Genomic DNA, 26,508 nt, shown 5'->3' on the forward strand with positions numbered 1-26,508 from the left:
AAAACTGAAAGCAAGTCTTCCAAAAAAAGAATGGCAGCTGTAATACAAGCATGCTAAAAACGTATTATACTTATTGTACTATATGATAGTTGTTGAGGATTGTTATTTTCTGTTTATTATATGAATTTTTTGCTTTTTCTCTGATGCTGAAAAATAAATAACTTAATTCCCGTCATTTCTGTTACGTTTTGAAAGACTCGTACTGGTAAGTGCACAAGGTTTGCTTGAATGCAAACTCTCCTCATAATAATTGCAAGTAGTTAAGTAGTTTAGTTGATTCCGTAGCCTTTGAAATGGACATCTTCCCCCCGGGGGCTGAGGTTGGATCTTTGTGACAGAGCTGCAGTCTGTTTCTGAGTCTCATTTAGGCAGTTTGAGTGTGTGTGTGTGTGTGTGTGTGTGGAGGTAGCTGTTATTGCCTTCTCCAGCCTGCTGTCTGCTCAGCTTCCCAGCCCTGTCATAAATGTTTCAGCGATGCCCTTTGATAATGAGGCTGCCGTCTCCTTTTTTTTCATCCATTCAGAAATATCAACCTGCATATTACAGTGGCAGGTGTGTTCTCGATCGATACACAACTCCATCTTAATAATTAATGCTCGAGATGTCACCGCAATGGGGAAATTGACTCTGGACTCAATTGTTGCATTGCGGTCGTGGTGTGTAGATATAGCCAAGTTAAAAAGCAACACAGTGGAAAAGTGAATCTGTAGTGGCAAAGGCTCTGGAAGCACTACTGGTATTTTAAACCATGCTTTGTTGATAGTTCTAGATAGTTTACGGGGCTGTTACAAGAGCTGCACAATAGATTTTCTATTTATCATTATGAGTTACTGCAATAAACACATTTGTAAAGGCTGTGATGACAGAATGGATCTAATAACCGAATGTAGCCCAACTCGGGACTTTAACCTCCCTCTACTATGTAGAGAGCATGTAACTTAACCATTCAGCTAAACAGCCTGTTAAACACACACACATGCACAGCTCAAACACTTTAACTACTAGCCTATAAAATGCTTCAAACATTATAACTATTCTTAGTCCCAGAGTTGTGTGTGAAATGTATGAAGCACTAATGGCTGCTGTCACAACAAACGTGCATCACCATAAGGTGCTTATTAAGAAAATGAATGTATCGTTGCTGTTGCACAGAAGCCTTCTCTCTCTATTTTTGTCATTTTTTTTACATTTTTCTTGGCAATGTGTTAAAATTTCATGACAAACAGGCCAACAGAAATGACCCAAAATTACATGGAAAAATATCATGTTACATTATCTTCCTTTACAAGTTAAGAGTGTTTTTTCTTCTCCTGTAAAGGTACCATTTTGGAGATGACTGCAGTGATGCGTTTATTTATTTTTGTAGGCTTATATAGAAAAATCTGTTAAGGGATTGCTGACTGTTTTTCAATCTTACAGTTCACAAAAATGTGCTTGCAGTTCTGATGTAAGTAGCTATCTGTATTTTCATGTAATTGCATTAATTATTAATTAATTTGCACAGTGAATGCTACTTTTGAATTTTGTAATTTGGCATTTTTAGATATTTGCTTCAAGAAGAGGATAGTTACATTTCTGTGTACATAGCATAAAAATAAAAAAATCAATAAAGCAAAAAGGCTGTATTTGCTGCAAAGAGAGACACTTTAATTATAATCATAATTAATCACTTCTCATGTCATTTTGTTATCCAACCGCTTTATTGAGCATTGCATTTGATCACCATATTGTGCAGCCCTTTATGAATTAATTTTTTTCCACTTCACAGTCTAATATCTATCTATCTATCTATCTATCTATCTATCTATATATATATATATATATATATATATATATATATATATATATATATATATACCTGTTTGATTGCTTGTTAACACAAATAGCTAATCAGCCAATCACACGGCTGCAACTCACTGCATTTAGGCGTGTAGAGGTGGTCAAGACAACCTGCTGAAGTGCAGACCGAGCATCAGAACGGGGAAGAAAGGGGATTTAAGGGGCTTTGAACGTGGCGTGGTTGTTGGTGCCAGACGGGCTGGTCTGAGTGTTTCAGAAACTCCTGATCTGCTGGGATTTTCACACACAACCATCTCTAGGGTTCACAGAGAGCGGTCCGAAAAAGAGGAAACATCCAGTGAGCGGTCAGTTGTGTGGACGAAAATGCCTTGTTGATGTGAGAGGTCAGAGGAGAACGGGCAGACTGGTTCCAGATGATAGAAAGGCAGCAGGAACTCAAATAACCAACCAGAATCTCTGAGGAACGTTTCCAACACCTTGTTGAAAGTCTGACACGCAGAATTAAGACAGTTCTGAAGGCAAAAGTGGGTCCAACCTTTTACTAGCAAGGTGTACCTAATAAAGTGGCCTGTGTGTGTGTGTGTGTGTGTGTGTGTGTGTGTGTGTGTGTGTGTGTGTGTGTGTGTGTGTATATATATATATATATATATATATATATATATATATATATATATATTGAACACTAGTATTAAAAGTTAAAGATGAAGACAAAAATTTGACTGAATAATCGAAACAATAAACCACTTTATGTATTAAGTATTGCTATACGGCTGTACAGAGCCACATCATACTCCCGACATACCTTAAGTGTCAGCAGCATTCTCTTTACTCTCATGAAGAACATTTGCAGTTTTTCAGCCACCATCTTGAAGAAAATCTTGTTTTTCAAAAGTCTAAAGTCAGATGGTTTTAAGCCTTTCAAAGGTCCTATTGGAGCACACTAGCATGAGCGCTTTGTTGGCAGTCATGCTTCGAAAAGCCAGAATTTTGTGTATTTTATTAGGTAACACTATTAGCCTGAAGTGTCAGAAAACACTTAAGGAAGCTTGAGGTTTCCTATCCATTGCATAAGTTTTGAGGCAAGCATGGAGTTTCCACAGTGCTGATTGTCAGGGTTTAAATTTAGCTCCATTTCAAAGCTAAACAAGCAAACGACATCAAACGTGTTGGCTGATTGACTTTATTAGCCGTAAAGGGTAAGTTGGGTAAATTAGAGTTTTCCCCAGACAGTCCTTTTGAATAATAACAGTAAACAAGTATTAAAGTCAAATTGAGCACCAAGCACAGTTTCATTAAGCCATTGTCATTTTCTTTTTCTCTAATACACACACACCCAGTGCCATACCCTTCAGCTGTGTAAAGTGTGTGGCTCTTCTTTGTCTTTTCCAGTGCGGAGGGGAGACGTCCTGGCAGCCTGGAGCGGCATTCGTCCGCTAGTGACTGACCCGAACTCCAAAGACACGCAGTCCATTTGCCGCAACCACGTCGTCAGCATCAGCAATACTGGCCTGGTCACCATCGCTGGTCAGCTTCCTCTGAAACAATGATGTCTTTGTTAAGTCTCTGTTAGCTATTTGAAGAAGCGTCCACTGTTGCATTGGCCAAGCACAGGCTGATGGCCAGGGAATGTACATTTCTGCTTCTGTGGCTCTCAGATGGAACACATATCCTTTATTAAGGCCTGCTTACCAGCTGTGTGCTGTATTACATAAATCCTGCTGTACTTTTCCAGTATTTTGCTGATACTCTTTGTCCTTTAAGGTGGTAAATGGACCACCTATCGCTCCATGGCAGAGGAGACCCTAGATGCTGCAATAAAGGAGCATAAGCTTCCAGCTGGCCCCAGCAGAACCATGGGACTGATGCTGGAAGGGGGGAAAGACTGGACACCTACACTCTACATTAGACTGGTCCAAGATTATGGCCTGGAGAACGAGGTGAGCGTTGGCGTGTGGACTTCAGTAGGGGCCTATGTTCAGACCCAACCACATTAGCCAGATGTTCATTAACTTTATGCACATTTTGTAGGTGACAACATGAACATGCTTACATTTATTTATTTATTTATTTTTTGCTCGTGATGTTTGTATCAAAAATCAACAAATTTTGATATTAATATAATGGTTAACACCAATTTTAAAAGTAAGTTCATTTTCATTCTTTTTAACTTGTTAATGAATTTATTATAATTAAATGCTTCCCGTTAAATATTTCTCACATTACTTTCTAGAACGTTTCGCACACTTTGCTTAATCACTATACTGCTCTGCTGCCGTCCTTTTTATCCTGTGGTTTTGTTGGTTTGTGGTTTCTGTCACATGGCACTAAATGTATGTGTAGTTGAATTATTTTTAATGTCAAAAAAAATTTCCACTCCATTTTTTCACCTTCTTGGCCTTCAGAAAATGTTTACAATTTATATGAGCTAAAGAAATACATGTCTGTAATTTCAGTTCATTTTTATGTAATATAATCATAATTTTTGATGTATTTAAGCGCTACAAGTGTTGTAGTACTACTCTTATTTAATTGTTAAGTTGTGGGTAAAAACAAAAGGGATCAAAGGAAAGAATGGCCAATCAAGGTTTTTCCCCACAGTAGTTTCTGGGTAGATACAGCCAGCTGACTCCCCTGTTGGTTAGGACTTCAGGAGCCGGACAGAGGAATCAACCAGTCATATGTTGATTTACAATGGGTGGGCCAGTTCTGTAAGAAAAATGACACAGTAGGTCTTTAGGTCCATATTTAATCAAAATTGAATAAAAAAATGTTAATGTACATCATTGTTTGCTTAGCACTAACATAGTATTAGTAATCCCATAGATAGAAATAGATTATTATAGAGGTGTTTTTTCTCATTGTTTTGAAAAGGTAAGACATTAATGGCCTGATCTAAAGGCCTAGCTCTAAAACTCTAACAGTGGTGCAGCCCTGCATTTCAAACATTGAATTGCAAGTATAGCCATGATTGTCATTTCCCTACATTGTCAAACATTTCAAAGCTTGAGAACATTTTTCAAAATAAGTCCCTTGGATGGAGTTGCCTGCTGTTGCATTGCTCCAGGTACAGATCAGAGTTCGTTAACTTTGCCACCACAATTACACTTTCCCACTGAGAGTGATACGACCATTACAGAGCTATTACCTGAACAGCTCTGCCTCAGAGTCCTTCACTACGATCCCGCTTTATTTGGACTTTATGCCTCCATTAGAAAATCAATTTGAACAGCCTTTAACGGAGCATGAGCGGTCCTTCGCTCTGATCGTTGGACTCCACCTCTGTCTGCTGCTGACAGGCCACTCTGGAACAGGCTGAGCTCACTCCAGTCTGCTGTCGTCCCCTGTGGATCGGCCAGGGGAGTGAGACTGGCAACCCCTCGTTAGGAGCAGGGAAAGCTCAATGGAGCCCCAGCCATATGATGGGCGCTGTTTTTTTTTTTGCAGCATATTTAAAAAGGTCAGCATGCAGATATTTCTGACAGCATTTGACCTTTGGCGAGAGATGCAATGGAAGGGTTCGAATCGAAGTAAAACGCCGCTGTTTGTATTTGTCCAAACATTTAATGAAGCACTGGACCCAGAGTGTCAGCCACAAAGACAGGTGATTCACCTGACACTGGAAAAAACACCACGTAGCCCAAAACTGGAGGACCTAACTGAAAGGCATGGGCCACAATTCAGCAAGTCACTGCAAAGATCCCTGTCCAGTCCTTAGAGGCAAAACTGTCATTGCCATTGAAGATCAAAGTGACACTGGCAAAAATTGTGTTAACATGTTCCACTCACTGTAAGAAGTTTCAATAACACATATTCCAGTCTGTTGGCATATTCGTCTTGAAATGAAAGTCAGTCGTAGCAAGAATCTTATCACCTGTCTCCGTTCAATCCACAGGTGGCCCAACACTTGGCAGCTACCTATGGAGGGAGAGCCTTTGAGGTAGCCAAGATGGCCCAGGTCACAGGAAAGAGATGGCCAATTGTGGGCAAACGTCTTGTGTCTGAATTCCCCTATATAGAGAGTGAGGTGCGTATTCCTAAAGACCTGAATTATAATGCTCTGGCTGTCAAAAGTTTGGAGACTCTTTGCCTTTGCTTGATCTAACTTTTCCAAGTACAGTTCAATGATAAGATGTAAGTAATATGACAATATTATAATTTAAAAATGATACATTTCATCACAATACACTTTTCTGGGCATATAGAAAGCACTGTCAGTACTTAAAGAACACTACAAGTAGAGTATAGTTAGTACGAGATCAAATAAGACAACAGAACAATGAACAGTAATGCACATGGACCTCTCAGGCTTCCACATCAGTATTTACAGTGTGCTGTGGTGCAGTAGAGTGCAAAAAAGAGCTTGGTTTGAAAGTTCAAGCCACCATTTTTCTTAAGCAATACAATAGCTGCAAAGGATCTGTTAACAATAAACAAATATGGTCCTGTGCAAGTGTTTGGGCACCCTCAGTCATGGCGAATTTATGTGTTACAAAAGCATGTTTTGTTGATTTTCTAAGTGAAAAACATTTTAATATACAGTTACTGTTAACTTGCTGAATTTAGCACAGTGGACAAAAAAGTTAGGGCACATTTTGTAGTTTGTGTTATAATTTCCAATATGTTCAACTCATCAAATAACTAGATAATGCGCACTAAAATGTGTGTGCCTTAATAAAGTGTGTTCTCTGTATAGGATGTGTTCACTTAGAAAATCAGCAAAACATGTCATTTGAATGGGAAGAGGTATTCAAACTTTTGCATACAGCACATTTCAGTATATTTTGCAGCACTCAGCATCATTTCTTTGTTCATCAAAGAAAATACTTGGAGAGCAGGTCTTTACGGAGGTCTGGAGAGGCCATGAGCTTTTACTATAATTTTCTGGATTGTTTTCTTGAGACAACAAGAGAATTAACTTATTTGATAGCATGTTGCTTGTGTTCAGGTGATCTATGCGATAAAGGAGTATGCCTGCACAGCCATTGATGTGATTGCACGGAGAACACGGCTGGGTTTCCTGAACGTCCAGGCTGCAGACGAAGCTCTCCCACGCATTGTGAAGATCATGGCCAAACAACTGGACTGGAGTGAGCAGAAGAAGAAAGTATGTCAAGCACAAAAACTTTCCCATGCGGTATCACCAGGCTGTAGTTTAATGTTCTAAATGAGAAAAACATGGCAAAATACCACACACACACACACACACACACACACACACACACACACACACACACACACAGGCCACTTTATTAGGTGCCCCTTGCTAGTAAAAGGCTGGACCCCCTTTTTCCTTCAGAACTTTTCTAATCCACTTATCCTTCTGGGTTTGGGGGGTGGGGAACTGGAGCTCATCCCAGCAGTCATTGGGCAGAAGGCTGGAAGCATCCTGGATGGGTCACCAGTCCATCACAGGGCAGCTCATAATATAATATAATATAATATAATATTCCTTTTGTCAGTAAGACGTAATTAAATAGAACGTACCAAGAGGCATTTCAGAGTGCATGTGCTGTGGCGGTCCTAAGAAGGCCAATATAAATAAATTTAATATTTACATCATCCAGCTGAGGGACAGGAATTTTACAGAATTAACACTGAAAACATTTCAATAAATAACATCAAGGAAAAAGTCTAATTATAACTAATAACTAATTGAGTGTTTTTTCATTTAGTAGTGGCTGAAATATGATACTTTTCATGAGCTTTTCTGTGAGTACAATCATTTTTATTAACTGTTTTATAGACCGTGTTGCACTAAATCCAGTTAAACAGGACAACTTACCCTCTCATTATACTGAAACATGCAGATGCTCAGAGGTCTTTAGGTACTGATAAACCACAATATGCTATTTTGTGACGTAACGTTCCATAAGTGATCCCAATTACGATAAACGTAGTCATGATGCCCGCCCTGCTTGGAAGTGGGCACATTTGTTTTCTTTTGCAAGCTTTATCAGCTCTTTTAATGTTACAGCTCCTTCAAAATACCTTTGAGTGTAGGAATGAAAGCCAAAGGTCTTGGCCGGGTTAAGTTAGGTAATGACCACAGCTCAGCTATTGTTAACATCAGTCTAAAACTGTTTGCCCAGCAGGGAGCCTGAGACTTAAAATAACACAATTGAATCATACAATATCAGTTCAGTACCATACCTGGGTATTACTATAGCTTTTACGTGTGTGTCTGAGGGGGTATATTACTGCGTCTGCGTGTGTGTGAGGGGGTGATAGGGTTACTCTGGCCTTTCTATGTAGGTCCTGGGTTTCCTGTCTGATAAACAAAAGAACTAATAATAGCACAGAGCGCTGCACAGCTTTGATACTTTTCGGTTCCCATGAGTTAAACGCTCTCCCCTTCTTTCAGCACACAATACAGGTGCACCACACCCAACACACACACACACTCTCCACAAGGAATCAGTGCATTGCAGGTATATTTACACTCCATGTCTCCGGAAGCGCTCTCAGCTGCAGCCGTCAGTTCCTCATAAGTCATGGCAGCGCCTGTGTTCTGCTTAGGCTGCAATAAGAAAATGTAAGACAATTGAAAATGTGTTCATTCTGATCCGGATTATGTAATACATTCCCGCACATATTCGTCTTTAGAGGTTAGTAATTATTGCCTGTGAAATGTTTGATGTACATTTTATAGTCATTTAAATGAAATGTTTAATTAATATTATTTCAATTTTATTTACATTAATATCTGAACCTAAATCTGCACCTCTTTAGTTTGTTTTGATGTTAAACTGTGACAAAAATATGCCAAAATGTAAAGCATGTTTTCCCTCAGCCAAACAAGACGTACATCGATGACCTTTAATCACTTTCAACAGAATTTCTTCTCGTTTTAATGACAATCGTTTAAATAGAATGTCTGGAGTACCATCCACATAACGTTCTCAGGTTCTCGGGCCACATGTCGACAGTTAGACGTCATCATAGTGTAAATTATATATAATGTTTGGATACCATATTCAGACTAATGATGGGCAGGAGGTTAGGGAGCCAGCCCTCTGTCCGGAAGGTTGCCGGTTCGATCCCCTCGGCTGACAGTCTATGACTGAGCTGCCCTTGAGCAAGACACCTAACTCCCAATTGCTCCCTGGGTGCCGTGGATAGGGCTGCCCACCGCTCTGGGTAAGTGTGCTCACTGCCCCCTAGTGTGTGTTCACTAGTGTGGGTGTTTCACTGCACAGATGGGTTAAATGCAGAGGTCTAATTCCACAGTGACCAATGGTTCTAAATTCTGTTCTTTATTTTTGTGTATCTGTAGGAGGAACTGGAGGCAGCCAAGACGTTTCTGTATCAGGAGATGGGCTACAAAGCTCGTTCTGAGCAGCTCACCAAGACCACAGAGATTTCACTCACTCCACAGGAAGTGGCCAGGTACTGTGTGTATTCATGTGTGCATATGATTTCAGCTTTTATCAACCGTGCTAACACTAATGTAATCTACAGGTACAAGAAGCGCTTTTACAAATTTGACAAAGAGAGCAAAGGTTTCATCACTACGCTGGATGTACAGCATGTTCTAGAGGTGAGTGTACTCATAATGCCACTAATAATAATTACTAAAGTCTATTACTTTTATCTAACATCAAATTTTGAATGGTTGTATGTTTGTGGTTGAGTAATAACCAAGCGTTTCAGAAACAGACCTGCACACAAACACTTTCTGATTACTTTTATACTAGCATCATGTAATAAAACTAATTTAAAGCAATAAGCTTCCACCCAGAAATGCAGTTAGTTTTGAGTCGACCGTCTAGACTTGACGTCATCGCATGACTCTCAACATTTTACTTATTTCTAAATGTTTTTTTAGTTGTTTTAAGTCATTTTATGAAGTAAATTTATTTTACTATATGGGCAGATAGGTTTGCGGTTTGCTTGTGAGAATAGTGAGAAAAATGTACTTAATAAAATGACTTCAAGCATAAAATTGTGCAGAAATGATTTATATAGTCTAATAATAAACTTACAGTAATCTTAACATGAGAAACATTAGTTGTTTCGACTAGATTTAAGACAATTTCACTTGCCAAGGTGCCATTTTGCAGTGTACTTATGGCAGATTTACCATAAAAATAGATATTTGGAGCTTGTAAGATTGAAGTAATATTCTTTACTTTGTGTGTTTTAGTTTCAGTAAATATTGTAGTCTAAGTCTGATTAGAGCCGTCTGATCATCTGTTAGCTGTCTGCCAGTTAACAGATTCATACTAAGGCTTATTATCAAGTAATTACAGGGACTTCAGTGCAAACTATTGGAGCTATTCCTAGGTTATAGAAGTCTAATAAAGGTCGTGGTGTGTTAAGGGGGTTAAACAGTCTAGTTGTTTAGGAAATACGTTTATAAATACGAGTAGTACTGTTTCTGGCTGTTACTCTACGTGCTGATCCCTGGTCTTATCTATGAATATGAGTAACATAATGGTACAATATTACAAACTCCAGTTGTTGTGAGACGGTCATAGGTGTGTGTGTGTATACAGTCAGATCTTAAGACCAGATCTGTCTGTTTTATAAAAACAGATTCCACAGATGTGGAGAGTTTATGTCACATGCAGCCAAAAGTTCTTTGAAAATATCATTATTTTTTCTGTCCTCAGAGACTCAGCATCCAGATTGATGAGAACGCACTCCACGAGATCCTCAACGAGGTCGATCTGAATAAGAACGGACAGGTGGAACTGGACGAGTTTCTGCAGGTACAGTTTTGTACAGAAAGAGCCAGAATCACCTATGACAAAATCAGCCTAGACTCATTTAGTCAGCTACTGTATTTATAGAGCCCAGATCTTTCACAGTGCCTCATTGTCTGTCTTTGCTTCTGGCTTTATTTGAGTTTAAGAAGCGAGGCTTGATGGAAACTCCCGCGGGGTGAGACAGAGGTGTGAAAGCTTAACTATTCTGTACCTGCATCCCGACCCAAAGCCTGACAGGCCAGCAGTAATTAAAAGCTCCGAGATGTCTTATGGAAGTTGGAATAATGAGTATGTCCTCCTGTGGTAAATTAGTAAGAGTCATGTGAAGTTTGTCTCTTTGTAAGGAAGTATGAATTAGATTATCTGTGTAATTGATAGGGAGCAGCGGACAGGTGTTAAAATATGATGATCACTAGGGGTGGGAATCTCTTAGGACCTCACGATTCGATTCGATTGCGATTCAGAGGGCTGTGATGTGATTATAAAACGATTATCAATGCATCTTGATGTGCAAGTAGGGCATCAAAGAGGTGAGTGTGTAGGTTGGGGGTGGGGGTGGGGGTTGGGAGTGGGGGCATGGTTTGGGGGTGGTATTAGATCAGCCTTGTGAGTTTAAAAACCTGATCGCTTGCGGAACAAAGCTGTTGCAGAGTCTGGCAATGATGGCGCAGATACTCCAGTACCTTCTGCCAGATGGCAGCAGTGAAAAAAGTCTGTGTGAAGGATGCATGGGGTCGTCCACAACTCTTTCCGGATACATACTGGCTTTCCGGATACAAGGTTTGGTGTAGATTTCCGTGATGGAGGGGAGAGAGACCCTGATGATCTCAGCTGTCCTCGCTATGCACTGTAGGGTCTTGTGAGCCGAGGCGGTGCAATTCCCAAACCAAGCGATGATGCAGCTGCTCAGGATGCTCTTGGCTATGGAGTTAGTGTTGAGGGACCAAGTGAGGTTCTCTCTGATGTGGACACCAAGGAACTTGGTGCTCCTGACAATTTCCACAGCAGAGCCAGTGATGTTCAGTGGGAGAAGGTCACCTCACACTCTTTGGGAGTCAACAACCATCTCCTTAGTTTTGTCCACATTCAGAGACAGGTTGTTTGTTCCGCAGTCCATTAGCATTAGTTTACAGTTTTGTCAATCTTTGCCAGATCAATATTAATGTTGTTTTGTTCCAGCCGGTCTGTGAAGCTTCTTACAGCCCGTTTAGTTTGGCGAATGGTGTTGGGTTCACTTCTGGCTGATTCCAGGTTGTTCAGCTGTTCTTCTGTCACAGCTGCCAAGTGAAAAGCTGCTCAGTGGTGATGACAGTTTGGGAATTTAGTGTCGTCTCATCTTCAGAGTCTGACCAAATCGGCTGTCGGCCAAATGTGATCTTACAAGTATTAATTTTCTGTTTGTAGTAAAGTAAGAAGTAAAAACATTCAAATGGCTTCAGCGTCTTCTACAGCTGTCAAAGTCGTTGCTTAACAACAGCGTCTAGGCCAAGTGTTATAGTGTGTGTGAAGAAAAAAAGTGCTTAAAACGCTTCTCAACCAGATTAAAACTCCAAAACACAAAAAAGAAACCAAATATAAACAGGATCCAAAAATGCTGCCACCTTCTCTGGGCCAAAGCTCATTCAAAATGGACTGAGGTGAAGTGTCCAGTGGTCCAACAAATCAGCATTTGAAATTCTTTTTGGAAATTATGGACACTGTTGCCTAGAGACCACTCAGCTAGTTATCAGTGCACAGTTCAAAAGCCAGAATTCATGATGGTTTAGGGGGGCATTAGTGCACATGGCATGGCTGATGTGCACATCTGTGAAGGCACCATTAATGCTGAATGATATATAGATGTTTTGGCAACATATGCTGCCGTCCAGACGGCGTTTTTTTCAGGGAAGTCCTTGATTATTTCAGCAAGACAATGTCAAACATTCTGCATGTATTACAGCAGCATGGCTCCATATTCAAAGAGTCCAGATACTTAATAGACCTGCCTGCAGTCCAGACCTGTAACCACTGATAACATTTGCTGCATTATGAAATGAACAATATGACAAAAGAAACTCTGAACTGTTAAGCAGCTGAAATCTTATATCAAACAAGAATATGAAAACATTTCGCTTTCAAAACTATAGCAGTGTCTCCTCAGTCCCAACTTTTTGGGAATGTGTTGTTGGCATCAATTTCAAAATGGGCATATATTTAAAAAAACAGTAACATTTCTTAGTTTGTGGCCTTTGTAGTTTTTTCAACGAACTATAGGGTTTAAATGATTTGCACATCATTGCATTTTGTTTTTATTTACATTTCGCACAGCTTCCCAACTTTTTTGGAAAAGCGGTTGTACTTAAGAACACAAATATGGTATTGACTGAAAGTTTGAATCCCCGTGTTCAGTAGTATTCTCTCTGCTTGTCTCAATGAGCTACAAGTGAGAAACTATTAATGTCTAATTACGGCTAAGGGTTAACTGCCCACTGTAACAACTGACCGCACACTGTGTGAGTTACAGGCTAATTAACGGAGTCGTACCTCTTACAGCACCAGGTGTAGACATCCTGTCTAAGATTGTCTCTGACTTTCTCATCAGTTCAGTGTCTCTGCTAATTGAGTGAGAGCAGTGTGATGTTATTCAGGCATAGAGTCACCATTAGTGATCTTAAAGCTGTTTTAATTTAACCTGTCGACAATTTTAATTATTTAATAAAAGTGTATTCTAATTATAATTTTATAAAGAAACCTGGTCAGCTACTATGCTCGCTGGCTTTACTATGGTTTTCTGTCATTTTCTTGCTGTTTTGAGTAATGAATGTTGTCGCTGTTCAGTGAAAAACATGAACCTCCATAATTTGGGATTTTTTTATTTTTACCCGATTTTCTCCCCAATTTAGTCGTCTGCAGTTCCACCCGCTATTTAGGACTCCCCAGGTCACACGATACTACCAGTGCTAGGAGGGTGAAGGCTAACACAGGCTTCCTCAGAGACCTGTGAAACCAACCACCGCTTCTTTTTGGACTGCCGCTCACGCAACATCACGGGACAGCCGAACTGTTACGTCAGCTAACAGACGCCTGCGCTGACTACCACCGCGTTGAGTGATGGGGGGAGAATTTACTTGTCTGTATCATTAGAGCTCAGCAGCTGTGTGAAACTTTCATGATGAATGGACCAATAGAAAAGCCCCAGAACTGCTTAGAATAAAATCTTTATCCATTAACTTACGCCAGCCTTACACCAAACAACTTTTCAAGCAATTTCACTGTCACAGACAGAATTCCAATGTCAGAATAAAATCCTGAGAGTTTTGCTAGAGATGTGTCGTGCTCGCGTTTAGTGTGAGGTGGTCAGGATGGCCATGTTTAACATTATTGTAAGTTTTAAGTCTTGGCTCATGCCAATAGTGACATGCCAGGGGTGCGTGTGAGAGCGAGCGCATGAGAGAGAGAGCAAAAGAGAAAATGCATGCGTGTGAGCCTAAAATCTCTGTTCAAATACAGTGAAATCTGCTCCAATTTAATACAATAATCATATTAACTTCAAATTGATTAAAAAATTAAACTGGCTGTTTAGATATTGTAGGTTCACTGAGCGTAACAGTGATGTAAGGAAACGTGCAGAGGACTTTAAAAAAGGCTTTATTGAAGAATCATGAATGTTTTTGTTTGTTTGTTTGTTTGTTTGCTTCCTGTTACACTGATTTCTTATTTCGTTTGTTTTTTATGGTTTAGTTCATAACACCCATACTGCGTGATGATCTGCCAGAATATGCAGTTCCGCAGTCAACTGGGCTGAGCCCCAGATCTTTACATGCCTAGCCAATGCATTTTCCCACCTACTTGTACATTTCCACTAGGTGCATGATGGGAAATAATCTCAAAAATCTAGTTGCAGTCTTGCAAATAGTGACACTTCAAGATTCCTAGTCTTTGCAAAATCATATTCTGTGACTGAAAGCTGGGACATTGTCTTTAAGTGTGAGAGTGTGTCACACTTTAGTCTTTCAAAAGTCTTTGCAAAGTCTTTTCAGTGTCTTCTAATGTATGGTCAGCATTACACTGAAAGTAAGGAACGTCTTTGTCCTCTCCTGTGAAGTGTTGGGCAGCAACAGCGTGCCATTCATGGGCTTGTGTACTGCCAGCACAGCGGTCTGAGAGAGAAACCCACCCCTCTCCGTAACACAGCACAGCTGAAGATCATAGTTATTATTTAGCCAACCAACAGATACAGTCCTAGTAGAACTGCAAAACATGCAGAAGAATGTTTTGTATCATGGGTTTTGCTGTGAACCCCTTCCCTGGGTGGATGAGTCTGATTACAAGCTTGTCCTCATCGTATCCACATAATAAAGTGTTTATTTTGCATTTGAGACCTAAACATCGATCTTTATTGTCCTCTGATTGGTTTAGCTCATGAGCGCAGTGCAGAGGGGCCAAATCTCGGACAGCCGATTAGCTATCCTGATGAAGACCGCCGAAGAGAGTCTGGACCTGAGGGGGCCGGTGTCCGTGGACCGCAGTGGCGGAGGCGTGTGAGTGCCACCCCTCCAACGTGCGCCAGCTGCGAAAAGGTGACCGCTTACTGTCCAAACACGTTGCAAACAGTCATCTGCCTTCCACTGTTGTTCGAAAACATTCCTTATTTTTTTATGCTGCTTTGCGTTTATTTTAATGAGCACAACTGCAATTATTTAATAGTGAGTTAAGTGTGTTTAATCTTCTGTAATAATATATTCTAACATTTCTAAAGTGGATTCTGCTCGTTTCATTTCTTTACCTTCTTGCACTGGACTATACTGCCCATGCAAGCAGTGCCATGTTGTGCTTTCTGCTGGTCATTGTGGGCAGTTATCTGTGTCCTAAAGTACTGAGCTTTTCTGCTGTGCCATTTGTACATGTGTGATGAAAGCATGGAGGGGCATGTGCACTGTATGTGGAGCTACTGTGATGCACATAGCAAACTTGCACTTTCTGTAGGTCTTCTCAAGGTTACACATGCTACTGTGTGTTTACTGCTCTAAACTGCAACCGCCGATTCGACAATAGATGTTTCAGCGCTCCTCCCACGTCACTGTTATCTTTATATTTTGTCTTTTCTAAGGAGATGAATATTTATTGATAATCTAGCGACTCTGTCCTTTGCTGAATATGCCATGCTGTGGTCCTGGACAGTGTTTTTTCGCAGTGCTGAATGTAATTTTGATACTGTATTAACAATTTTGCCTGAATACGCACAGTTTTTTAATACCGTTCATGTATGACATTGTCTTTTATTTAACCAAAGTTAATGATAATGAATGCTTCACTGTGTCTGTTGATCTATGGGTAGTATAAACCCTTGTTTTGTATTTCTTTCGATGTTTAGAGGGTTACTGGAAGTTTATCTGGTTATACTCACATAATGCTACTGGTATCATTAAGAAGAGACTTATTTCCTGCTAACTTTAAGGATTTAGAACGTATTAAGTATTTTATGTGCCTTGTTTCCTATGGTTTCCTATGAACACTATAAATGAACCTGGCATGCTGAAAAGCACACACACACCCTTTTTTAAACCCTTTATCCAACAATGTATTTTCTTATGTGAACTGTATTGTGTCTGTATTTGCAGTTATGAGAATCACTACTTTAACGTGTATCTTGTGAATCAGATGTTAAGGTTTTGTTAAAGAAATGGTTCAGCAAAAAATCTGATTTGCCCAGTTTCACTCCAGATGTAGACATTAGCCAAGGCGTGTTTGGTGTCTCTAGATAGCCACTAGATATCAACAAACCTCGATAAAAACATCCCCAACATTCCTCTCAGACGACACCCCGGTCTTCATTAAGATCACATAGTGATTTAGAGGACGTTACAACCGAACTGCAGCTCCCTCTCCCACAGAACGTGGACGCAAGATTTATTTATTTGTCGTTTTTGTTCAGTTGAACTTCTTTTAATATTAATAGAACAACATTTAACATACATTAATTTCAGCATGTAATATGTAATGTAATAATGAAATCCTTATTTGTAAATATATCAGAAATGTGATCTATCTGCATGATGTGCATGCAAGGGCTGTGGGAAGTGAGGTCCTGAGGGTGAGATTTCAGTTTTACAACTTTGTCTCATTATTATTATTATTATTTGCAATTCTTAACGTTATAGTAATTTGACTGTAGTAATGACTGAGTTTGTATTTTATATCCGCAGTATTTCTGCAGTGTTTATAAATAAGCAAAGGCATATTTTTATTAAAGTAAGCCAAAAATTGCTGGACAGCTTGGGGGCTTGTTGCTAAAATACATGCATGTTGATGTGCAAAGAGGGACAGTTTATGCAGAGTTACAGGCTAGATATGAGCCTCAAAGCAGCCCAATGTTTTTTTTTTAAGTAAAGCAGCCTAATATTATTTTTTTAAGTAAAGAAAAACAATAAAGTAATAATGATGTTTTATCAAACGGTGGTTCTGCAGCTCAGCTAGGTAAGAATCAATGACCTCATTACATATCAACAGTCTGACTGGACAGCCGCTTAGTTCATTTGACTACAGGTTGTCCAGAACGAGACAGCAGAGCGATGACGTGCATCTGCAGACTGATGTGTCAGCCGTGTGTAAACATCATCTTCATATTGTTGTAACCAAAAGATGACACATTCTGTAAATTAGCATCATTTTTCATGATGTCATCATTCACATCACATATACGCCACTGAAAATCTCAGCACCTCCAACTTAAAAAACCTTCCCGCGTCCTTGTATGTTAGAATTCAACACTACACCTGTTGTTTAAATGACCCACGACGAGCTACACTGTGGAGGGATATTCATTTTTGTAGTTCAGTGTAAATCATAACGTGGTTTTGCTGTTATTTATCACTCTTAACGTAGTGGCTCAGCCTCATAGCAGCCTCTGCTGCCTCACCTGTTCACACTACATCCACTCTTCCATAGCACTCCACCATCCACCACCAAGCTGAGGAAATAAACGTTCCTCACATCATAACCATAATTGTTTTCATAACCATTATTTATGCAAGTTCATTCTACTGACACACACAAAACCTACCTATAGTTCAGTTGTAGAGCTGACAACTTGTTGAATAACTTCAGTGAGTGGACGTCAGGCTGGTGAGGTGCACACAGTGAAAACAGTGACCCACAGAAACAGCTGAATGGCACATTTTTATCAGCGTCACACACATCAAACTACAGATGAACAACACAGGAACCCTTTAACAAGCAGCCTGTTCAAAACACTATCAGCTCAGCTTTCAGCCTTCACCACTAAATATGTCACTGCTGTCGGAACAAAACCTCGTATCTCCATTTTTGTCATTTTGAGTTACCGGCCCATAGGAAACTTGGAGACTTGGAAAGATGTCTGGTTCCATTGACTTACATTAAAAGTGAAGTAGGTTTTTAATGTCTCCTGTAAAGTGACCATTTTGGAGATACAAGGTTTTGTTCCGATAACAGCAATTTGAAATCTAAAATAAAAAAAATAAGGATAATGGAATTTATTTTATTAATAGTATAATACTCATAATAATTAATAATAATTATATTATAAGTAAAATAATATTTTTACATTAATATTTTTTTTAACACAAGTTGTCTCAATTGGATTTAAAATGTCAGAATCTGTTGTGTTAGCAGACTGAGTTATTAGATTGGCCATGTTTGGTCAACCTTTCAGAAAGAGAAGATGTGGCCAGTTGTTTTAAAGTGATGTGCTGATTCCTGCTCTACTGGCCAGTGGCGCTTCCTCTATGTATGTGCTGTATGCCTTTAGCTAATTGGCAGTACGTAGTCTGACTGAGAGATGGGATTTCATCCAACAACAGAGACCACAGCAACAGCTTAGCTGCTGTCCATGAATATGATTTATGGACCGGATTTCATTTTGTTGACCGTCCAGCCAGTTTTATAGACATACATCAGCATTTGTTAGCAACATTAGCCCAGTAGCACCAACGATGAAACTAAGGACGCACAATGTGGACACCGAACATGTCCAGGCTGATCGAATACATCTGGGGTCAAAGGAAAATGGTGTCCAGGTTTGTGTCCGTCAGGTTTGGACGCTGTGACACCTCAGTGCTAGCTCCGCTGTCTAAGCGTATGACAGAGGAGCAAGCTACTGATGATTTGTTGTGTGTTCTGACAGGATGTAATTTCACCCTAATCCTGATTTCATATTCTACGACAAAAAAGAGCTGTACAGTAAATCAATCTCCAATGCCCTAGAAATGCAATTATGTAATTAAACGTATCTGGTTGCTTAACGCATTGTTTGGGTGCTTCTTTCATTTGTCTGTGCCTGTCAGTTTGCTGAATGACCTCATATTTGGTGGTATCGTTGACGATTGCGTTAACTGAAGCATGTGAGTCTTTCTCTCTCTCTCTCTCTCTCACACACACACACACACACACACACACACACACACACACACACACACACACCACAGCATATACAGTACTTCACTCTCCTTTGATAGCAGGATTCAAACTAATCGACTCTAAATCCACCTCCAGGGCCATAATAAATCTATTATGCTCTAATTTCGCTGATTAATGAGAATCCGAGGCGCCGAGTCCATCCATGCTCCGAGCGTTAAGGTCCTTCAGTGGCTGGACATCCCTTCCTCTGCCTCTCTAATAATCCCTCTGACAGGCCTCCCCACAGTAAGGCCGCTGCAGGGCCATCAGCACCCAGCACAATGCAATTAAAGCAGCCGGCTGGCGCTAATCCTCGGCTCATTTGAGCTGCTGTAAGACTAGCCATGTGAATCCAGTGTGATTACACCAGCATATTAAACTCGATCTCAGCCACAGGACCTGTGGCCGCAGGAGCAGAGGCCAAAGCTGGAAACCGCAGAGGTCAGGGAGATCCAAGATAAATGCTGGTGCAGAGTAAAAATGGCAAACACGGCTGTCACAAGAAATCTTTATCTTAACTTTATAACTTTATAGGAGACGTTTTGAACTGTCAGTGGTTGTTACTGGAAGGAGGTTTTATAGCAGGTCATTTCATGGCCCTCGTCACTAATGCAGCGCAGCTGGTGTTTAAAATTATAGAAGCTGAAAGAAATCGGAGTCAAAGTCATGCGTGTTGTCATTTCTCCTCATTACAGATGTGAGAGAGGAACGAAGTGTAATTTCTTCAGGACACGGTAGAACATTTCCCATAAAACAGCGGACAGATATAAATACAATGAATACAGACAGTTAAACACTACAGTAGATTCATCTGTATAAATATCCTGCTGCACTTATATGTTGTATTTTATTCTGTTGTTCTGTTGTGTTCAGCTTTTTGTTTCTAGCAGTATCTGAGCTCAGGACCGGCTTTCTCTCTAACCTACTGGTAACTAGTAAAGAGACTTTCTCCAGATAGACAGAGCACTTCTCGTAAGTCGCTCTGGATACGAGCGTCTGCTAAATGCTGTAAATGTAAATCTGTACAATCTACAATAGATACAACTTTATAACTGTAACAGAGCTACAAGGTATTGATATGACAGCTGTACTTTACAAGGTAACCCTTTCCATATACACACATTTCTATTACAAACTCGTTTCTAACATCTGAGCTGCTGTAAAATACTTGATATGCACATCTATGACAGCCTCACCACAAATGTATTCTGTATTAATGCACTGTTACGTTGCTGCACAGACAAGTGTATATATTAAAGATGTATATTATTGTTTATTGTCCCCCCCCCCCCCCCCCCCCCCAGTCCAAAGACGTGCAGTCAGGCTAATTGAACATGCTAAATTGCCCCTAGGTGTGATTGCGAGTGTGAATGTATGGCTGTCTGTCTGTCTGTCTGCCCTGCGCCGGACTGGTGACCTGTCCAGGGTGTGCCCTGCCTTCCAACCAATGACAGCTGCGATACACTGAGCTGCACTACAGCCCCCAGAATGCACTGGAACATAACATGCGTTTCGACCCGCTTCCTCCAACGGCAATCTACAGGCCAGCGGTTACACAAAAAGAAAAGATGCCTGGTTCAAACAAATAAGCAGATTTTAACGGTTACCTGTAGCTAATGTAGCCTATTTTTTATATAGAACAGTTTATTTTTATTATTATTTATTCTTAATAATTAAATTATTCAGTGCCTGTTTTACCGCTGCAGTTTGGGCTTATTTCGAGTGTCCGGTTCACGTCACATTCTTGGCAAAATGTTCAGTAAAAAATGTAATACAAACACAGCCCATGGATTTCTTGAGATGTTTTATTTTAAAAATTGTGTTTGACACCCCTGACATCACAGAATGGGTTCCTGCTTTTATTGTTATTATTTTTTTTGTTGTTTTTATGTTTTTTGAGGGGAACAGACTCTTTATCGGGCTGTCTGCCATCAGATGTGAAATTCTTTTCATATTTCTGGAGGAAGACTGGATCAACATGTTTTCAGAACTTAGAAACACGTTCATCTTTAACAGAAAGCGGTGGCCGTTCTCCTTCCACCAGTATTAATCTCATCCTGTTCAAAAATATAGTTTAAGAACCTGCGGGAATGAAATGTGTCTCAGATGATGTTGTTTGATTTTTCATGCTTAGCTTTGATCTGTTGGTAGAGCGACGGTTCTCAGCTGAGACGGCTCTCCATCGGCAGGGTCAGGAGGATTCCCCTCGTCTGTGCGCCGACCACTTAGCACAGTTTAACAATGAAGTAAAGCACTGTGGGTAGTGGAGGAATGCGTCTCCCGGGTCCTGCCAGAAATATCTCGCTGGTGTCCTGATGCGACTTCAACGCCACTTTTTGTTTTTGCATTACCCACGATGCCGTATTCCACGCTTCCCACATGCTTCTACAGATGGTGGCGAGACCAATTATCAAGCCCACGTGGAAAACCTAGTGACCATCTGATGGGTGTGTGATGGGGTTAGCAGAGAAAAAGTTCAGTCACAAAGTGATTAGACTTCAGGACTTTTATTGCCAGACTGACCAAGTTTGGAAGAACTGTAAGCAAGTTAAACCAAAGCCAGTACTTTATAAAAGCAGTAAGCCGCCCAAGGCCAAGCTGGAGGCCAATGATCTATTGTGCTCAGGGCCCTGAAGTGGAAAAAATCCTAATGGAATCTAATTTTAAATGTTTCTGTGTTCCAACCCTAAACTAATGTTCCTAAATCGGTTAAAATAAAATCAGGGAAAAACCAGTTAATTCCATAGATTTTACACACTGAGCACTTTATTAGGAACACCTCCTTGTTTCTACACGTAATGTAGACTTAATGTCCATTTTATCAGCTCCACTTACCATGTAGAAGCACTTTGTAGTTCTACAATTACAGCCTGTCATGGTGATGGCATGTTAGCATCTGTTGCGCTGGTATGAGTGGATCAGACAGCAGGGCTGCTGGAGGGAAAAAAAGTATGCAGAGAAACAGATGGAGTAAATTCTGTAGCTGTAGAAGTACAAAGTGCACCTATACAGTAAGTGGAGCTGATAAACTGGACAGTGAGTGCAGAAACAAGGAGGACTTAGTGAAGTCTTTAGTGAGTGTAGACTGTATGTAGGCCTGGTATAATAAAGCAGTGCTGGACAGTAACTGAGTATCTGAGTAACTGAGTATCTGAGTAAATGTAATTAGTTTCTGTACTTTAGTATTTTTGGTGTATCTGTACTGAAGTTTCTCCGTTCTGGGGACTTTTTCCTTTCACTCCACTACATTTCAGAGTCTAATATCCGACTTTTTCCTCCTACATTTTGAGAAATCTGTCGTTCCTTTTGGTTTCTGTGTGTATAAAAACGTAACATGTCAAAACGAAAGAAGCGCAAAGCCAGAGCACCAATCAGGGCCCAGCGGTCACTTTGTTTAGAGCTGGTTTTGACCTGTCGGTCATACCGACCCAGTGCAGCACGCGGTTCAACGTCAGCGCAGCAGCGTAAAACTTTGGGAGAGTCTGTTCAACATAAATGATGAACTAACCTAACTTTGTGTAAATAGAGCTCAATATAGAAATATGTCCACATATGCAGTCGAGACTGACGCGGCTTTTTTCTGAATTTCTACAAACACCATTTCATTTTATAGTAAATGAGTTTGGGCTGGTTTATGTTTATGAACAGACGCCTACAGATCAACATAGTAAAGGAGCTCATCTGTGATCCTGAGTTTAAAGCCAGTTTTTATTCAACTTAAACTTGGAACTAAGTTGTAAATAAATCTGAAACTGAAACTTTGCTTGTGTGTAAAAAGTGATTTCAGAGCCACTCGGTTCTCCCTGATGGAAACTGTTTACCTTCAGTGTTTTGTGCTTCTGATCATTTTAATAGACGTCAGCGTCACTAATTAATGACGTTCTATTAAAAGACTGGTTTACCAAGAGAGACGCTGGAGGACTTTCACCTGAAATGAGTTCATGAAGCCAGTCTGGTTATAAAAATGATAACAGGACATCAGAGCCAGAATTACTCTTTTAGTACTTTTACTTTATACTTAAGTACATTTGAAGGTAAATACTTTAGTACTTTTACTCCAGTGGAGGTCTAAAGGGAGGAACTTCTACTTTTACTGGAGTAATATTTTACCTTGGGTGTCTCTACTTTAACTCAGGTACATGATTTGTGTACTTCGTGTACACCTCTTTGAAATAGATGATTTAGTAGATACCAATTGTGTTTGTACTGATAAAGTCACGTCCACACACACATGGAATTTCACTGTTTGTGAATCAGTACATTACTGTAGATCACGGGTCGGCAATAGGCGGCTCCGGACCGGCATGCAGTTCTTTTACTGCCCTGTTGTGAAATAAAATAAAATAATCCTCCTTTGCTCCTTTGCTGGTCACCATAGCAACGCAGAAACCAATCTCACCTAGCTAGTAGCTAACGAAAGGGCAAAGAGAAAGTTGATCATTTGGAGACAAATGGACTTATTTGCATTTATAATCACTTCAGCTGGTTTCCTGATACGTTTGATCTGCAAAAAGAAACGGTCAAACACTAAAAAGCACCATTTAAGGTGGAACAGGTAGATTTGAACAAGAAGCTGGTGAATGAGAAGCGACTTCAGCCTCATAAAAAAGTGAAACATTGAGAGACGTTTTCAAGAAACTGTTCAACTTTTCGGGAAAAGTTTCCTGCCAAAGATACAAGAGCAGCTATAGCTGAGCTGAAGCTTGAAGCAGAGCAGAGTAAGCCTGTGTTTTCATTTATATTGTATTTTAAGCCTATACTGGTACATTAGCACATCCTGAGACATATTCATCAGCCAAGATGGTACAATGGACATGAAATGTGGCTCCCAAGGTGGTTTTCTTCTTAACAATTGGGGTTGCGACCCCTGCTCTGTGTATAAGTCCACATGCGGTGTTACTCGTTGTCAATAGAGTTAGTAAATTACATGTTTAAAGTTAACCTGAAATCAAAGTTGGCCCATTATCTTGCTGATTCATGATCCAAGTCATATGCAGCACAAACATTCATGTTGTTCTGTGATCCATCCAAATGGAATGACCTTTGTCTTTAAAACATCCTGATTTATTATTGCATTGCTGGAAAGTAATATTAACCAATAATATCATGTTTCACCTCCTCTTCCCACAAGCCCCCCAACTATCATCAAAAGAAAACACTCAGAGACCCTCTATGATACCAGGCTTTACTCAGAAATACATCCCAGTACAGAATGAAAACTGCTTTATGGTTATTGCACACGCAATCTGGCTAAGCGTTTTCTCACGTCATAAAACATGATGCAAACACACTGCTCTCCTCCGTACAGCAGACTGGGGTTCGATTCCCAACACAGGCATGGACACCAAGCTGTAACCTAAGTTGAACAAACGTATGAGCAGTATCTACGATATTATGATGCTTGTGTTTCAGAAGAGCCAGTAACGATTGTTGATATTGTTTGTTGCCACGTTTCATTTTCGCTGCTCAGTCTGGTTCAGAGCTCTGACAGCACAGCTGTACTGTTGACTAAAGAGGGCCCTGTTTTAAGAAGGAATCTCTGGCAATCAAATTAATTTTAGCTTTCCACCCCCCACCCCTTCACACCAGCGATCTCCAACCCCCCACACACCTGCCATCCCTGCGCACCCCAGCCTGCCGTCTGATGACACACAGGCTGCTCACGCTTTCACTCGCACTCTTCCACTCTCTCCCCACTCACTGCAGCCCCTCAGAGACTCTGGGCATCCTGAGCAGGGATGCTGTGTGGTCAGGCATTCACTCAGTATGGAGCTGAAAGCACATGGACTAAACTAAAGGTCAATTGTCAACCATCCCTATAGTGAGGCCTGCACGGCCTGTCTCATAACACCTCCTCTCTGCTGGAACACAGGCATGAGGCACACACACACACACATAGAGACAGCCTTACTCACTGGCATGTAGAGCGCACACCTAGCCTGACAGCGCTGCTCTCACAGCCTGCACAGTGTTTAAAGGGGGCATATTTCTATATTCTTCTTGTGTTTTAGGTTTTTCACCCCAATTTCCAAAGACTATACTCTCTTATTTCCAATGACTGCAGCCTTTAATAATCCATTCAGTAAACATATTTAACAGAATATACAGATTATTAGATACACAATTATTTTCAGTATGTCCACCTTTTGCATTTATTACAGGTTTTAGCATTTTCAGGAGACTTGCCTTCAGAGCCTATGAACCTCCAAAGTTCAGTCTTAGAAGTTGGTTGCACTTTTCAGAATCCGAGTAATAGCAATTGCAAATTAAACCAATTTCAGTGTTTGAGTGCAAACGTTCTTCCTTTGTAGCTGTTTCCTTTTCCCACTCAGGGTTTCTTGACAGCTACACATCCTTTCAGACCCATAGTGTTGTTCCACAGTGGAAGGAAGGACAAAAACACTTGCAGGTTGTTTTGGACACATGAGTCAGTAAAAACCTTAATAACCTTAGAGTAATGTGGCCGGTTTGCATTGTAGCCCACATATTTAATGAATAATAAGTGTTAGGTTGGATTAAGCCTTGGGTTTTAAGGGATAAACGAGAGGTTATCCATATAAACCCTAGTTTTTCTTAGCAATAATTTTATATGCTTCTCAAAGGCAAATGCTTGGGTCTCAAATAGACTGATCTTCCGTGAAGACCCATCCTCTGTTTAACAAACCAAGTCCTATCAGATTCACCCTCAGAATGAACTGATAGTCCTGCAGTTCATGTCAGCAGTGTAGCTGGCTTACTGCTCGCTAGTGACAGCTAGTTAGTTAGTTATATGTCAACGGAGGACAAGGTTAACTCAGCCTGTTGTCTTTGGGTGTTGATGCTGACAGGCCCATCACTACCTGAGCCTGAAAAGAGAGAAAAAAAACAGATTAGATACCAATTAGAGCTCTTTCTTCTGCGGTTGTTAAAGGCAGGAGAGACAGAGCTTCAGTAAAGGTCATCAGGAGCTTTGAGTGACAGCGCCAGTGTCCTTCCCTCCTAATTTCCAGTGTTTTCTGGAGATTCTGCAGCAATGTCTGCCTGGTGAATAAGCCTGAACAGCCATTCATTTTTGGGAAGTAACGGGTTACAAATCTGGCTGACATATAGCTTTGTGTTCTCAAGCCACTTCAAGTGCCAAGAAGGGATTAGGGTGGTTGTAAGTCCAGCAAGCATCAAGTCTGGGACCTGGTGATACATTACTGAGGAACGCCCTACCAGCTAACCTCAACACGTGCCACTTCCTAGATCCTGTATCTTGTGTCAGGGTGAAAGCTGGGCCTGTATTCATAAAGCTAAGACTAGGAGTGCTGACTTAGGATCAAATTCCTGTCTTATTTACGATGACCTTAAGGACAGGAACGGATCCTAGATCAGCACTCCTACACTGAGAATATGGACCCTGAACTAACCATGTGTCTCTATATACTGCATAAGTATACCCTATATTGCCAAAAGTGTTCACTCACTCATCCAAATCATTGAATTCAGGTGTTCCAGTCACTTATGGTGTGGGGGTGTTTTTCAGGAGTTGGGCTCGGCCCCTTAGTTCCAGTGAAAGGAGCTCTTAAAGCTTCAGCTCCAAGAGATTTTGGTCAATTTCACG

The 26,508-nt window shown here is 40.5% G+C and overlaps 1 protein-coding gene across 6 annotated transcripts in view; it reads left to right on the forward strand.

Annotated features, from left to right (window-relative positions):
- Nucleotides 1-17,970, forward strand: part of gpd2 (glycerol-3-phosphate dehydrogenase 2 (mitochondrial)) — a 55,088-nt gene extending 37,118 nt beyond the window's left edge. For all 6 annotated transcript variants that reach the window (XM_017683530.2, XM_037536498.1, XM_017683529.2 and 3 more), the window contains 8 exons: nt 3,190-3,324; nt 3,562-3,737; nt 5,693-5,824; nt 6,746-6,904; nt 9,074-9,186; nt 9,259-9,337; nt 10,413-10,511; nt 14,907-17,970. In XM_017683530.2, the coding sequence (XP_017539019.1) occupies nt 3,190-3,324; nt 3,562-3,737; nt 5,693-5,824; nt 6,746-6,904; nt 9,074-9,186; nt 9,259-9,337; nt 10,413-10,511; nt 14,907-15,032 (1,019 nt within the window). In that variant the 3' untranslated portion in view covers nt 15,033-17,970. The remainder of the gene's footprint in view (nt 1-3,189; nt 3,325-3,561; nt 3,738-5,692; nt 5,825-6,745; nt 6,905-9,073; nt 9,187-9,258; nt 9,338-10,412; nt 10,512-14,906) is intronic.
- Nucleotides 17,971-26,508: the final 8,538 nt, after the last annotated feature.

This window comes from Pygocentrus nattereri, chromosome 30 (assembly GCF_015220715.1).
Source record: "Pygocentrus nattereri isolate fPygNat1 chromosome 30, fPygNat1.pri, whole genome shotgun sequence".
Lineage (NCBI taxonomy): Eukaryota > Metazoa > Chordata > Actinopteri > Characiformes > Serrasalmidae > Pygocentrus > Pygocentrus nattereri.